At 57.9% G+C, this 15863-nt stretch overlaps 1 protein-coding gene across 1 annotated transcript; it reads right to left on the reverse strand.

Annotated features, from left to right (window-relative positions):
- Positions 1–607: 607 nt before the first annotated feature.
- On the reverse strand, positions 608–11675 carry LOC116275904 (chondroitin sulfate proteoglycan 4-like). Its single transcript, XM_031668983.1, is given in 14 exon segments — positions 608–1686; positions 1990–2472; positions 3929–4078; positions 4197–4326; positions 4442–4805; positions 4808–5116; positions 5119–5150; positions 5152–5375; positions 5377–5977; positions 5979–7189; positions 10164–10223; positions 10225–10370; positions 10526–10646; positions 11586–11675. Coding segments are annotated over 14 exon segments (4188 nt in total). The 3' UTR covers positions 608–1419.
- Between the last annotated feature and the right edge of the window lie 4188 nt (positions 11676–15863).

The raw sequence follows: 15863 nt of genomic DNA on the forward strand, positions 1-15863 counted from the left end.
CCTGTCACCCCAGGGAAGGCCCCAGGGAAGGTCACCCTCCAGGCCCAGCCTCCTTGCTCTCCATCTGCCCTAGTCCTGCGTGTCCCTCAAGGCCAGCTTGTGTCCCCTACCCAGGAAGGCCCCTGTTCTTACCCTCACCAAGTTCTCAGCCCCAGAAACCCCCAACGCCGACCAACAGTGCTCCTTAATCTGTCTCACTGGTGGGGCAGGGGTCTCCTTTCAGAGCCTCCGTGTGTGCCTGGCCAGGGCCGGGCACAGGTGGGAATGGTGATTTTAGAAACGGGCCCTCCCTCCCACGTGAGGGAGAGAGAGGGTGGGTGGTGGAGAGTGGAGGACTGATGGTTGGCATGTTCTGCAGCACAGAATCCCGAAGCTGCGATGGGCCCAGGTGCTTCCAGGATTACAGACCCCTCCTCATGTTGGGTGAAGGGGACCCTGAGCCCCCACTTGCAAAGCAGAGCAGGCGCCTGTTCCTGAGGTCCTAGTACCAGTCTTGCTGGGTCAGTGCACGGAGGCAGAGCTGCAGTGGGACTCACATGCCCCTTAAGAGCCTTCTGGCATTCCTGGGCTCCCTGCCATAAAGGCCACCAGGCCCAGCCCTGGCAGGAGGGGCCATAATGTTGCAGGGCCGGACCCTAGCACTGGGCTTCTGGAGCAAACACAGGTAGATGGCACCACCTGGTGGCCACATTGCCACACAGCTGTCCCAGGCTGTGGTTCCAGAGCACTGTGTCCCACTCTTCTGCGGCCTCTGCACCACCACGCTGCCCCCTATGGGCACATCCTAGACCACCAAGGCCTCCCCCACAACCCCTGCCCCAGGTGCCCCATGTCAGAGACAGCCCAAGTCAGTCCTCTTGTGGAACCTTCAGTGGCTCCTGCTGACCCAGGAGGACGCACCCCAGAAGCCGGCATTCAAAGCCCTGCCATGTGGGCTTAGTAAAGCTATGCCCTTTCTGTTCTACCAGAACTACTTTTGCAACCATGGAGAAGTTCCATCCCATGTCTGGGCCTCAACTTCCACCTGCAGAGTGGGGCCCTTACCTCTGCCTGAGTGAAGTTCTCCAGGGCCTCCCCTGCACTGTCCAGCTGGGTGTGGAACAGCCTTGTGCTGGAGTTTGGGGACCCAAGCTGTAGCCTTCACTTGCTGGGTGAAGGTGGGAAACAAGAGCTTCCGCCCTGATGCCTGCCCTTAAGGGCTTGTTAGTGATTCTGTCGGGAGTTCTGGTCCTGAGCCACAGGAGAAGGAACAGCAGAGCCACCCGTGGCCGCTCAGAAGTCTGCCTACCTTACTTGCAAGCGTCCAATAACAAAACCTCCCACCTGTGTTCTGTTTCAGCATAATCTCACAACTCTCCTTCCAACAACCCCGTGAGGCATGCGGCAGCGTCCCCATTTTGCAGAGGAGGAAACTGAGGCTCAGACAGGGGGAGCTCTGTGCTGGGAAGTAGGGGACGCTGGCCTCTTTCTCGAAGCAGACATGGGGGATGGTGCCAGGAATACTCTCACCTGCAGGCCTGTGTTTGTAGTGAGGACGGGGGGTTGGTCATTGACAGGCAGGATGGTGACAGTGAAGGCCACAGGATGGCTCTGGCGGTCCATCTCGGAGGCGTTAGCCATCAGGACAAAACTGTCTGTCAGTGTCTCGCTCCCGTCGTGCACGTAGCGGATCAGCTGCTCTTCCACCTACGGGCAGGCCCAGGGCTAGTCAGGCCCCAGCAGCACCCTTCATGTCCTGCCTTTGGGTGCAGGAGGAGGCTGACTCTTTTAGGGCTTCATTTTCCATTGGTGGAAAATGGGGACCATAAGTTCTGGCTCCAAGAAGTTGTGAGGAAGAAAAGAGATATGGTATTTAAAGCACAGGTGCTTCTGAAATGCGACTCTCCATCTCCTCTCTGTGTATAACCCCCAGACTGGGAGTACCTGGGGCTCCCTCCATTCTGCCCCCAGAGCTGGGCTGCAGCCCCTGGGCCTCTCTCACAGCCATACCTCTCTCCAGGAGAAGGCGCTGAGGGTCCTGGCTTGAGGTCCGTCCTCTTTCTGCAGGGCCCCATGCCGGGGTGGCTCCAGCACCTGCAGACCGAGGCCCGGGAGAGTGGGGAAGTAGGGCCCGGTGACACGGAGCAGTGGAGGGGCCAGGGTGAGGCTGCCACCCTCAGGGACGCTGAAGTTTTGCGCATCCAGTGGGATGGCAGCGGGCAGCACCTCCAGCTCCACGCGGACACCCTCGAGGGGACCACCCAGGCCCGAGGCCACATCCAGTGAGAAGGCATCGCTCCAGGCCTCAGGGCGGGAGTGCAGGTACAGGACTCTGCCCGCGTCCACTGCCTCCTGGGAGAAGCTCTGCACGGGGTCTAGGCTGGGTGGCTCATCTGCCAAGATGCCACGAGACACCATCACCAGGTAGCCAGCACTCGGTGGACTCTTCACTGAGAATACGATGTCTGCCGGCGGCACTGCCTCCTGGGCTGCCTGGTTAACAGAGGTCATGAGGACTCACAGGGGGCCACAGAGGGGGTCTCACAGGGGTCCACCGTGGCCCTAAGCAGCCAGAACAGGCTTGATCTTGCCTCACTTATTCCTCCAGATACCACTGCTCATTTAGACAGACAAACACACATGTGGGTTCACACACACAGCAGCTAGACATGCAGCTGGTCACATTTTTTGTTTTTTGACAGTCTCACTCTGTCACCCAGGCTGGATGGAGTGCAGTGGTGCAATCACGGCTCTCTGCAGCCTCAACCTCCCAGGCTCAAGGGATCCTCCCACCTCAGCCTCCCAAGTAGCTGTGACCACAGGCACGTGCCACCATGCCCGGCTAATTTTTAAATTTTTTGTGTAGAGATGGAGTTTCACTGGTTTGCCCCGGCTGCTGGTCACATGTTAATACCCACCCCACACACGGTTACAGGGGGTCAGTCACACAGCTTGAGATGCACTCCCCCAGGGAGGTGCATAATCACATATCCCCAGACTCAGTGACACAGACACATGAGTTCATCATACGCTGACACAGTCACACATGTACATATGCACGTGTGCACACACACACACACACACAGGCCCCCCTGCTCAGGATCTGTTCAGGCCTGTGGCTGGTTTGCAGGCAGCGTCCTCCCCAACCCCTGCTATTACCATCCAGGACCATCAGAGGGCGCCTCACCCCACCCTTCCTGGAGGCACAGCCGCCTTCAGCCCAGGCCCTATGGAGCTCAAGCCCCAAAGGCCACATGGGCTCCCTCACCTGACGGGCCAGCCATGAGAGGCTAAACCACGCCCAAACTCACATTCCCGTTCTATGCCTTTGCCCGAATGTTCCTGCTGCCTGGAATACCACTCCCCATTCTCTGCTCCTGATGGCCTGTGCTCTTAGAGCCTGGCCCAAACGCTGCCTCCTTCCTCGAGGCCTTCCTGATGCCACATCTGCTGGTTTGCCATGGGCCCCAAGCTCCAGACATGCAGACCAGAAAGGTCTCCGAAATGAGCAGTGTAGGGGGGGACACAGGGGTCTGAGCAGCAGCCGCCTGTCTCCACAGTCAGCAATCCCCAAAGCTCAGGGCCCGTGATGCCCTCCCAGGGAACTGACTGCAATGCAGAATCTCGGGCTCCACTTCAGAGATTCTGTAGGGCTGGGTGGGGCCCAGGAATCTGCATGCTCAGCCACACCATGGACATGAGAGGACACGACCTCTGGAGGCACACACAACTTCCAGGAGGATGGGTGTACAGCAAGCTCCCCAGAAATTTAGAAACACAGCATATACAGAAACACATCCGAGGGCCGCGTGCACACACACACATGTAGCCACTGGGACACCACAGCCACATTTGGTGGCCATTATTACTTGTGACACTCGACTGTGGAGGCTGGGCGGGAGGCCCTCTACCTGGCCCACACCCCTGCTCATCACCTCCAGCTCCTCACCTCCAGCTGGTCCCTTCTGATCTCAGCTGCCTCTCCCTGGAAGGCGTAGATGGCTGGCGTGCGGACCAGCTTCCAGTGGGGCCCCAGGCGTTTACCTCTAGAACCTTGAGTCACTTGTAGGGTGGCATCTGTGTGCACTGGCCCACAGCACTACAGAAGGCCAGAGGGTGTATGGGGCTGAGAGCTGCCATTGTGGCTATGAAACGGCCCCATCCCGGCGGAATGCTGCTGCAGAGAAGGCTGTGGCACGGCTGACCGGCCCGGGTACCTGTACGAGGCGGCTGGCGTGGTAGTGGGCCTCGCCCTGCGGATGTCCGGGATTTGGTGTCCGGTGGAACACAGCTGTATGCGATGGTGCACCCAGCGCCAGCGAGGGGCCGCAAGTGCGGAGCGTTGGCCTGCATCGATGGTCCTGTCAGTGTCGCCGGTGCCAGGCCATATGCCGATGTCAGTAAAATCAAATCTAAATCCGGCAATTGATGTCATTCCAGTTAATGCCGGAAGGTCCCGTACCTCTCCCGAGCCATGTCACCACTGCTCTCACCCTGGCGGGTAGCAACAAATGGGATATCATCTTCCTGCAATGATGCGGAGTCATCATGCTGGTAGACCAGTCGGCCATGCAACAGGTCTTCATTGGTGAAGGATGTCACCATGTAGTGTATCCCTGTGTCCCGCCAAGCCAACCTCCCATGGCGGGGCCGCTCCATGACCTCATAGAGGTAGCTGGCACTATTGAGACTCTTGACAAAGAGGTGGTCAGCAGAGAGGACACCCTCACCACCCTCAGGCACCACAGGGGAGGACATTGGTGAGGGGCGGGCGTCTGGGTCACCACCAATGTGGATGGGGAAGGTATAGAGCGGGGAGAAATATGCGGAGCTGTGACACGGAAACGGAAGGTGTCCTGGGCGCCTCGAGGCGTCTGCGTGGCCCCATAGGTCACCCGGCCAGCCTGTATGTCATCCTGGGTGAAGCCCTGACCGTCTGACAGCCTTGTGCCCTGTAGTTGAAGGTTGCCTTTCCTGGGAGCCTGAACCACCTCATAGTGGAAGGTTGGGGGGATTGGGCCTGCCTCCTCCAGGGTGGCCTCCAGGTGGGCTGTGGTGAGGGTCTCCTGCTGGGTGTTCTGAGTGTGCAGTGGCTCAGCCGCCAGCATCCTGATGGCTCTCTGGATGGTCACTGGGAGGACAGATTGCTCAGGATCTCCTGGCCTGCCTGCCTCAGGGCTGGAGTTCTCCACCGGTGTCCCTGGAGTGCGGTGCTGTGGGTCAGTGCTCAGGTACCTCACGCGGCCCTGCTCCACATCCCGCTGGTGGAACGCCTGTGTGGCCCACCACTCAGCACCCTCCACCCCACCTGCCCCCTGCTTCTGTAGCTCCCCGAACTGCAGGGCTCGGTGGCCAGACCTTGCGCTCACATCTGCCCCCGCGGCATTGGTCTCCACCCGACAGGTTGGGCAAGATGGGCATGGCAGAGCCTTGGGCCAGGTGCAGCCCTGTGCTGCGGTGGATCTGTATGGCCGGCCGGACGGCCACCACCTTCAGCGTGGCCGGGGGGCTGGCCTGCAGTCCATCGCTGACCCGGAATGTCAAGTCCTGTGCGGGGCCACCGCGGTGGACATAGACTAGGCTGCCGGCCTCCAACTCCTGGCAGGAGAACTCGGTTGCCGGCTCCCCAGGCTGGTCTCGGCGCTGCACGGGGAGGCCAGAGGGGGTGCCAAGGAACTGGAAGGTGAGGCCCTCACAGGCAGAGTCTGGGTCATAGGCCTGGAAAACCTCGGGCCCCAGCAGCTTCTGTGTGTGTTCCAGGATCACCATGAGGCTGCCATGTGGGAAGATGATGCGGGGTGGGTCATTGACAGGGTTGACCTGGATGGGCAGGAGGTAAGTTGTGGCCCCCTCCGCGAGCGCATGAGGCATAAAACCCCGAGGGGCGGTCACTGACACCTCCAGCACCAGCTGGTGGGAGTAATCCCTCAAACCATGCGTGGATGAAGCGGAGCCTTGCAGTTCACCAGAATCCAGGAGTGTGGTTGTTTTAGATGCAGGCTCCTGGGATGTCCAGCAGGCTTCGCCATGAAGCGTGCCCTTGGGTCACACTGAACAGCACCTGGGATTTGCGTAGTTCAGCCTCCATCAGGTCCAGCGTGGGCTGCACGTGCCGCCACTCAAGCCAGGCTGTGCCCCCCTCGGCCACCACCAGTGGGCTGATAGTCAGCAGCTGGGTGAAGTTGGCAAAGACAGGAGGTAGACCTGGTTCAGGCACGCATGGCTCAGGCAGCTCCATGGCAGGCCAAGCCTCGGGGGCCAGGGTGGAGAAAGCTTCATAATGGCCATAGGCATCGTCCTCATACTCCTCCTCCTCCAGCCTGCAGCCAGCCACCATGTTGCGTGTCAGCAAGGCTTCCCGCAGCCCCCGCCTCTGGCCATTGACACTGAGGTCTTCCATGCAGCCCAGCAGGGAGGCATTGGTGGCCTCTGGTGTCAGGCCCAGGCGGTGTTCCTGGAGGTGACGAGAGGCCTCTGCATCCAGCCCCCCGAGAAGGAGACTGCCCCGTGGCTCCAGGTAGCTGAGGACTCCTCGGTTCGAAGTACGCGTGGGGTACTGGTCCACAGAGACTTCCAGCTGGTGAGCATTGATATGGACACTGACCTCATGGGGCTGCCCGTCGGCCACAGGCACACTGTTGTGGAGCAATACCGTACCCTGGCCCTTCTCGACCACGGCCCGCAGGTGGCCCTCAAATATGTCCACATAGATAAAGTCCCCACGCCGGCCCCCTGCCTGGAAGGCCAAGGGTGCCTGCCGGCTCTGTGTGGTGAGTGTAAACTCTAGGGTTCCTTCATCCTGAGTGCCCCAGGCAGGGAAGGCAGCCAGAGAGTGGGGCCCAGAGAAGCCCAGGGCCACATCATCACCAGCAGAAAACTCTTCAGCACAGCCCTCATGCACGTCAGGGGTCAGAGGCCGGAGGAGACTGCGGCCATTGAGGGTGGCTGCATGGAGGCAACCCCTCAGGGGTCGGCTGGTTCCCCTCAGGTAGGGCAGGCCAAGGCTCCCAGTGCCCCCAACAAAGAGCCCATAGGGGACCTCGAGGGGGGCTCCTGGGACTGCAGAGGAGGTGTTCAGAAACCCATCGACTGACAATGTGGCCCAGCCCTCTACGACAGTCAGCACCGTAGTGTGGGGAACGGAGTCACTCAGCAGCGTCTCTGCTGGGGTCTGCAGCCTCAACTCCTCCTGGCCTAGAACAAGTCTGACCTGAAGAGAGATGGGGAATGGAAGATGGGGGACAGCACTTTGAATCCATCATTTCCCTTATAAAAGCATAGAGCCAGGCGTGGTTGCAGTGGTGGCGTGGTGGCTCACGCCTATAATCCTAGCACTTTGGGAGGCCAAGGTGGGCAAATCACCTGAGGTTGGGAGTTCAAGACCAGCCTGGCCAACATGGAGAAACCTTGTCGCTACTAAAAATACAAAATTAGCCAGGCATGGTGGCGCATGCCTGTAATCCTAGCTACTTTGGAGGCTGTGGCAGGAGAATTGCTTGAACTCGGGAGGCAGAGGGCAGTGAACTGAGATCATGCCATTGCACTCCAGCCTGGGCAGCAAGAGCGAAACTCTGTCTCAAAAAAACAAAAACAAAAACAAACAAAAAAAAAAGTGTGGTGGGTTCCCCACACTTGGGGCCCCAGAGTGGAAAACCTAGGACAAGGACCTCTAGTGCCACTCCTCTTGCCGTCCTGCCATCTCTTTACTCATCCTCCAAACACTCACCAAAAAGAACTCTGGGCCAGGCCTGGATGGGCTCTGGGGACCCTGATGTGAATCAGGTGTGGTCCTCGCCCACAAGGAACTGACATACAGCAAGATGCTGTCTTAGAAATCCAACCTGTATTTAAAAATGTTTCCCCTCTTTCCTTGAGTGAGAGGTGCCAGAAATATTGTCTTGGAATCTGGATTTCAACTCTGGAATAATGGGTAACTGGGAATCCCTCGATCAGTCCCCCTCAACAGGGCAAAGTTTCTTGGGGTCATTGAAGGCAGCCAGGCTCACTGTTCAGAGACAGGCTAATTTTTAAATTGAAATTTAAATACTATATATTCTGAGAAAAAGCTCCCTGACCTGGGGTGGAAGGAGATCTTGGGGAGACATGCATATAGTTCTGTCTCCATGACATTGACAGCAGAAATGGCTCTGGTACAGTGCTCCCAGATGGTAGAATGGGAGGTGGCAGAGTATGGGAACTGCAGAATCAGGGCACTAAGAACTATAATTTTGGAGTCCTGGTATGGAGCATCTCTGTAGGGGTGTGGCATCATTGTACTTGCAGAACTGGACAGTCATCAGCACCAGCCTGCACCACACCAGTGTTTAACAGTGACACCCTGTGGCAATGAGAAGCAATGAAAGCAGCAAACTGATCAAGCCCTAGTCCTCTCCCCAGGGGGTGTGGAAGGAGATGGCTGCCCCCAATTTTTTTTTTCTTTTCTTTTTTTTTTTTTTGAGATGGAGTTTGGTTCTTGTTGCCCAGGCTGAAGTGCAATGGCACAGTCTCAGCTCACTGCAACCTCCTCCTCCTGGGTTCAAGTGATTCTCCTGCCTCAACCTCCCAAGTAGCTGGGATTACAGGCATGTGCCACCATGCCTGGCTAATTTTTTTGTATTTTTATCTTTTATTTTTATTTATTATTATTATTTTTTTGAGACGGAGTCTCGCTCTGTCCCCAGGCTGGAGTGCAGTGGCGCGATCTCGGCTCACTGCAAGCTCCACCTCCCGGGTTCCCACCATTCTCCTGCCTCAGCCTCCCGAGTAGCTGGGACTATAGGCGCCGCCACCACGCCCGGCTAATTTTTTGTATTTTTAGTAGAGACGGGGTTTCACTGTGTTAGCCAGGATGGTCCCGATCTCCTGACCTCATGATCCGCCTGCCTCGGCCTCCCAAAGTGCTGGGATTACAGGCATGAGCCAGCACGCCCAGCCTTTTTTGTATTTTTAGTAGAGACAGGGTTTTACCATGTTGGCCAGGCTGGTCTTGAACTCCTGACCTCAGGTGATCCACCCGCCTTGACCTCCCAAAGTGCTGGGATGACAGGTGTGAGCCACCGTGCCCAGCCTTTTTTTTCTTTTAAAAATAGAGATGGGGCCGGGTGCAGTGGCTCACGCCTGTAACCCCAGCATTTTGGGAGGCTGAGACGGGTGGATCACGAGGTCAGGAGATCGAGACCATCCTGGCTAACACGGTGAAACCCCGTCTCTACTAAAAATACAAAAAAAATTAGCCAGGCGCAGTGGCGGGTGCCTGTAGTTCCAGCTACACAGGAGGCTGAGGCAGGAGAATGGCGTGAACCTGGGGGGTGGAGCTTGCAGTGAGTGGAGATCGCGCCACTGCACTACTGCTTCCTAAGGTGACAAGCCCGAGGTCTGTCTCAAAAAAAAAAAAAAAAAAATAGAGATAGGGGGAGTTTCATTGTGGCTCAGGCCAGCCTTGAACTCCCAGGCTCAGAAATGATCTTCCCACCCTTAGCCTCCGAACTGTGGTGGGATTATAGGCATGAGCCCTGCACCCAGCCTGGCACAAATTTGGAATAGACCCTGGGTTCTTAACTCTTCATGGTTTGGGAAAAGAAGACCAGAAAAGAGCCACAAGACTCCTCACTAACAAAGCTTGTGGTGTCTTGAAAAGGATGAAATGGAAAAATGGGAAGCTGGGGCAGTACTGAGGGTGCTGTGCACAATAGGTGGACGAGGCAGTGTTGCTGCAGAGGTGAGTGCAGTGCCAAGGGAGTTGCACAGGGGTCATGGGGACCCAGGAGGGAGCCTCCTTGCCCAGGAGGAGGGATGTCACACTGAGACTTTGGGAGGCTGGAGTTAGGCATGTGCAGGGAATGGGTGAGGCAGCACCTGGCAGAAGGAGATGTGGTGACCAAAGGCCTGGCATCAGCGACACAGCAAGATGGCGGAACTGGCAGTTCAGTGCGGTCAGAAGCACAAAAGCCCAGCAAGGGCTTGTGGTGGGAGAAAGCGTCAGGGGCAGGAGGGGAGCCAGTGGGCGAAACCCAGTTCATGTGAAGGATTTGCCATTTCTAGGCTGCTGCTGCCCATCCCACAGTGGAGAGCAGAGACCCTAAGATAAAAGTGACACACAAGGAGTCACACAGCCAGCTGGGGTTCACTCTCAAAGCTGAGAAGAATCCCACCTGAATCGCCCGGATCCCAGGGGCGTCACTGACCTGCAGGCGTCCAGAGTAGAGCTGCAGCAGGAGGTGGTCAGCTGGGCCTGCTGCCAGGAGAAAGGAGGGGGCTTGAGGGCTGGGGCGTGGAGAACTGCAGCTGTAGGTCTATGTCGGTCCAGGCTGTGGCTACAGAGCACTGCGGTGGTTTCTCACGAAGAAGGAAGCTGTGTGAGAGGGAAGCTGTGGTCAGGCTCAGATGCTTGCCTGGAGGAGGTGAGGAGTGCCACAAGAATTACCCGGTTGGAGTTGAAGAAAGGGGTCCATGCTGGGCGCACCCTCATGGTTCTGCTATATGGTGCTGTCTGTGAGTACTGCCTGGATCCATGTGCCGATCCTGGCACCAGAAGGCACAGCCTCACCTTGTGAACAGTCAGACCTTATTTTGCAGGAGGTCAGACCCAGAATTCCCAGCAGCACCAGGTCTCTCCTCAGCAGGAGGTTCCTGGAGCCAGAGGCCTTTGCCAGCTCTGACTCACCTCCCTGGGCCCAGAGGAGTCTTTGCCAGGTCTGGGTCCCCTACCCCACAAGGGGCCCATCACTGGCCTGATCACCTGGCTTGGTGGTCACAGCCCCGAGGAATGGAGTTTCTGGAGAATCACCCCCAGTCCAGACTGATCCTGCTCAGATTCCTTCTCCTAGAATTGCCCTTGTGCTTGGAAAAACCATGTGCAGTGCCCGCCCGTGCCATGCCCGCCTCCCATGGGTTGGCTGGGGCCCGCGGCTGGGATCTGGTGGAGGTGTCTTTATGGCCCACCTGTCCTTCTCTCAGGCCATCCTTCCACCTGCCATTGAGGGGTGGGGCGGGAGCTTATTGGCCTGAGTCAAGGAAGGAGCAAAGGCTCTGGCCAGATGGAGACCATGTGCGAGGGTCAAACCAAAGTGGGCCCACACTTCACCTCCATTACCCTGCTATTGCTTCCTGCTGGAGAGGCTATTCACAGTCGATGAGCAGTCAGATCGGCCCCATTGTTTCACCATGGCCAAGGAACCAGGGATGAGAACAGCTGAGCTCCTAGCTTCCCCAGGCCTGCACTTGGGCTGAGGCTGAGAAGACAGGGGCTGGAAGGGGCTGAGATCTGCTGGAAGGCAGGCCAAAGAGACATAAGCCAGGCAGAGGCCATGCCTGGGCTTGCCTGGGGTTAGTGGATTTCCTATACAGGGCCCATTCTGTCCCACGCCCGGGACTCCTCCTCTTTTGAATTGCTTGGCCTCCAGACGGTTTCCCAAATTAGCCTCCCCGACTTCCAACCCGCTGCCACAATTTCTGGTCTATGCCTTTTTGTGGTGATAAAACCAGAAGATATAACTTTGACTTTGCCTGCAGATGTCCAGGGCTCGAGGGCAGACAAACAGGTTAAAACGGTGGTCATCCCTGTTGGAGTTTCCCTCAAACCCGAGAGCAAGCACAGGCTGGCTGACCTTGTGCAAGGATGATCGGCACCGGCCCCACATGTGCTGGTCCCTGGCCAGCTGAGCCAGCTGCCATCCCGCCTGAGAAAGCAGCTTCATGCATTGGAAAAGTTGGAGACTTGCCCCGTAAGCCTAAGGGCAGCCTGTAAGAACCCTTGGGCTGAATTAAATCCCCCCTCTGGTTATCTCCTCCTGCCAATTGCACTGCTGGCAACACCAGCACTGCTGTCTCTGGGAAGCTGGGAATCAAAGCGAGCCCTGCAGACCATCTGCATAGAGATGGCCCAGCAGGCCTCAGCGAGAGTTGAGGTGCCAGCAAGGGCAGACCAGTGAACTGCGGAGTGGGCTGACCACCTACGGGGTGCTATTTACAAAGACATTGATTCCTGGAGCAAAAAGACAGCACACTAAAGTGAGGCCATAGCACAAAGGGGTGGGGGCACACGGCCCTGCAGGATGGAGCCACCACCGCCACCGGCTGGAGCGGCTCACAGCAGCTGCCAGGAGCCGACTGTTGAATGTTCAGGAATTTTGAGAGCCGGTGATACTGCCCATAGTGAGAATATTTATACCAGGAAAAGAGGCAAGCACTGTAAATAAGGGCTCCCCCTCCCCAAGAAAGCCCATTGCTAAACATTTACCTACCCAGCACATGTCCCTGCCACTACCCACCCTTGCACTAAAGGCATATGTAGACCAGCCAAGGCTTGGTCAATGTCAGGGCTCTGGGCCAGACAGGAACTGAATTAGATGGTTGGCCCTAACCACTGAACCACCTGCCTGCAGCCCCCTCCCAGCAGAAGACAGTAGAGCCTGTTTGGCTAGAGTGGGAGGGTGGCAGGAAGCAGAGGTACTTTCCAGAGCGCTGGGGTCTGAATGGGTCCATTGAGGGGCTGGGCCCTGCTGCTTCCTGTGGGGCTGAGTGGGAGGGGCTCACACAGGCTGTCTTGTGCTGCTGGAGCACATAGCCAGGCAGCCCCCCATCCCAACAGAGGCCTCTGAGGCCTTGCTGGCCAGGGCTTTGGAAACTCTGACAGTGCCACTCCCTCCACCTCCTGGTTTCCTTTTTCTACCCCTCTTACACTCTCTGAGGGGCTTCAGTTGCAAGAACCCAGAATCCCTGTCTTGGAGGTGGTTGGCGGGGGCAGTTGAAGAGGGGCTTTGAATGGAGAGGGTGTGCAGGATAAAGATGTAATAAGCTAGGAGTCAATCCAGAGGACTTCCTGGAGGAGGTGACGGTGGTGTACAGTCACAGAGAGGGAGGAAGCAGCAGTCTCTAGGACAGCAAGGCCAGTGAGAGAAGACTGGCAGGGGTACATGGAGTCTGGGGGGGTTGAGGAGGATTTCTGCTCTCTCACCCCTAGAGACTCTGATTAACATGAAGCAAAAGAGAGAAGTAGAGGGGAAAGTAGAATGGGGTCAAGCCAGGCTCAGCTGCCTGCCTGGGGGGAGGGGGGGAATGGAGGAGGTTGTGGGGAGACATCGGCAGAGGCTGGATCGGACCTGCCCTTGACTCTCCTGGGTCAAGAGGACCCATGATTCATCAAAACACCAGTCCAGACCTACAGCAGCTCCATGGGCTGCCCTCTGAGCCAGGAGAAGGGGCCCACTTCAGGCCTCCAGTGTCACCATTCTGTAAAATGGGCACATCCCTCCCACCTCTTCCCCCTCCTGACTGTAGGGATTAGTCTTGGGGGTCCCTCCCTGGTCTAGGAGTTTGTCCATATGGATGTGGAGAAGGTTAATGGCGTGGGGTGTCTGGAGGTGCCAAGCCTTGGGCATGAGAGGAGCAGGATGCCCCACAGGTCTGGGGGCCCATGGGAGGGGCAGGAAGAGTGCTGCGTGTATGGGCTTCTCTCTGGAAGGTGCGTCGGTGAGCGTCCAGGGCTGTATATTAATAGATGTGTATTTGTGTGTGCCCGCAAGCATGTGGGTGGCTGCTGGGGGTGTGCTTTGGGTTTGAGTAAGGCTGTGTGTTTGTGTGTGTGTGTGCGTGTGTGGGCCGGGAGCTGCCAGGACAGAGCAATGATTGTGCCTGGGCCTGTCCTGCCTTTCGGTGCCCGCCTGCCATTACTTGGCTGGGCCTGGCTCCATGAAAGGGGCTGTGTGTTCTTGGAGGGTTCCTGCCCCTCCTGCTCGGCGCCCATAGAGAGGTTTGCTAAAGGTGGGTATGTCCTCAGGCTTCCCACCCTTCCTCCCCATGAACAGGGCACTGCTGTCTGGGCCTGAGGGTGGGGTGGCTCCATCCTTCCTGAGACCTAGGCCTGGGGGCACAGAAAAAGCCTGTGTCCTTTCCCTCCCAAGTCCCTTCTCAGGGGCTAGGGGAAACCTCGGTCAAGGTCCCCAGCAAGCCTCCTCTGGCAGGGCAAGGGCTGCGCTGGCATCTCCGGGCTCCCTGGAGGCACTGCTAGGAGTGTGGATGGGCCCCTGAGGCTTCCATCCTGACGCCCAGCCCTCTGTCTGACACCAGGCTCCAGGGACAAGGGTCATCGTGAGGGGAGCATCTCTGCCCATCAGGCCCGCTTCCCCCTGCCATGGCCCCACCTTCCCCAGCCAGCCCAGGGCCAGGTCTCAGACACAGATGCCTCTTCCAGGCTGAGGGTTGCTGTGGGCTCTGTTCCTTCTGAGTCCTCAGAAGGCTGCCTCTGTCCCTGTATCTGCTCCATCTCTCCTTCGACTCTGGCCATCCCTGCTGCCAGGCTCTGCCTCTGCTCCCCCTGGTCTCCCCCTAGCTCTTTGGCTCCCTCTTCCCTCTGCCCCATCCTGGCTGTCTCTGGGCACATCACCCTTTGCCCTAGGACAGTCTGGAGGGCCTGGCCCGGGGCCCCACCCTTCATGGGTGCTGAGTCCCACAGCGTCAGCGTTCTCTGTAGCTCAAGCCTGCGGCAGGGCACTCAGCTTCCACCTTCCAGACAGACACACTGAGGCTCCAGAGAAGCGATTTGACAAAGAGAAGCAGAAAGAGATCCAGCAGGCCCAGCATCACCCGTGTGAGCCCCACCCACCCAGGCACCCCCACTACACCCCACTCTCTGGCAGTGGATCCCTGTGTGCCCCACTCCTACCACATTCCCGGTTGCCTGGGGGCAGCCCCACAGCCAGGCTGCGTCATGGGAGCAGTAGCATTCCTGGGTGTCTGCTGCTGCCTGACTTTATAAGGGAGAAAGTCTGGGAGCCTGAAGCTGCTGGGCAGGATGGCTGGTGGGGAGTGCCTGGGCCCGTAGTTGAGGGTGAGGGCAGGAGACCTGGACATCTGTATGTGGGGGAAAGACACCCAGTGCCACAGAAACAGAGCAGGAGGTGAGAGGTGGAATGCGTAAGGGAGACCCATTCATTCATTCACTCAATCACAAATACAGCAATGCAGTGATGGGAATCAAAGAAGACAGCTAACATGGGAGAAAGTTATTAAAACTGAGAAGGAGAAATCAAGATGCCCTCCTCCATAAAGACTGAATTCACATACAGACCAAGGCCCGAGGAAGGGGATGGAGGAGGAAAACTCGAGGGAGACAGAGAAGGCGGGATGTTGGCAGCAAGCCTGTTGCTATGCACAGGAGTGAGGAGGGGACGCCCAGCCAGCCTGCTGGGGAGGGAGGGCCCTGCTCCAAGATGAAGCTGGACTTCTCCACCATAGCCCCTCGGAGTTTAGCACCACGGGTAGAGATCCTGGCTCCGGGTCTAGGCAGGCAGGGGTGAGGGAGTCTGAGGGGGCTGTGGGCTGGGGTGCTCTGGGAGGGCCAAGGCCAGGATGAAGGGCTGTCTGTGTCCCCTCATGGGTGTGTGTGTGGTGGGGGGTGGGGTCGTGGCTCACCTGGGGGCTGAATGCTGGCTGTGTGAGAGCATGGACAGGCCAGGTGCGCTTCCCCAGCAGCAGACTCTCCCTGAGGTCACCTGGCCTTCTAGACCTCAGGTCAGTTCCTCCCCTTGCACCTCCAAGGGACTCCCCGATTTTTCTTCCACCAGCAATCTACTTTCAAGCCAGCAGAAGTGGCTGAAGTGTGTCAGGGTGTGGGTCGTGTCCGTGTACACATGTGTGTGTGTGGCTGACAGGAACTGATGAGGAGGGGATGCTGAGAGTCCCGCGGTCTGGCAGAAAGCCCCCACTGTGGGCCCTGGATACTGAGCCATAACTGGAGGCTCCCTCCCCAGCACATTGGTCTCCCTGGGCTCCTCAGGCAAGGGAGAAGCTGTCTGATGTGCTTACTCAGGTGCCAGCCCCTCTCAAACCTCCTGTCGCCAGACCCCCAGGCTCAGCCACACACACTGAACTGTCGCCTTCCCCCA

The sequence above is a fragment of the Papio anubis genome, chromosome 7, assembly GCF_008728515.1.
Source record: "Papio anubis isolate 15944 chromosome 7, Panubis1.0, whole genome shotgun sequence".
Lineage (NCBI taxonomy): Eukaryota > Metazoa > Chordata > Mammalia > Primates > Cercopithecidae > Papio > Papio anubis.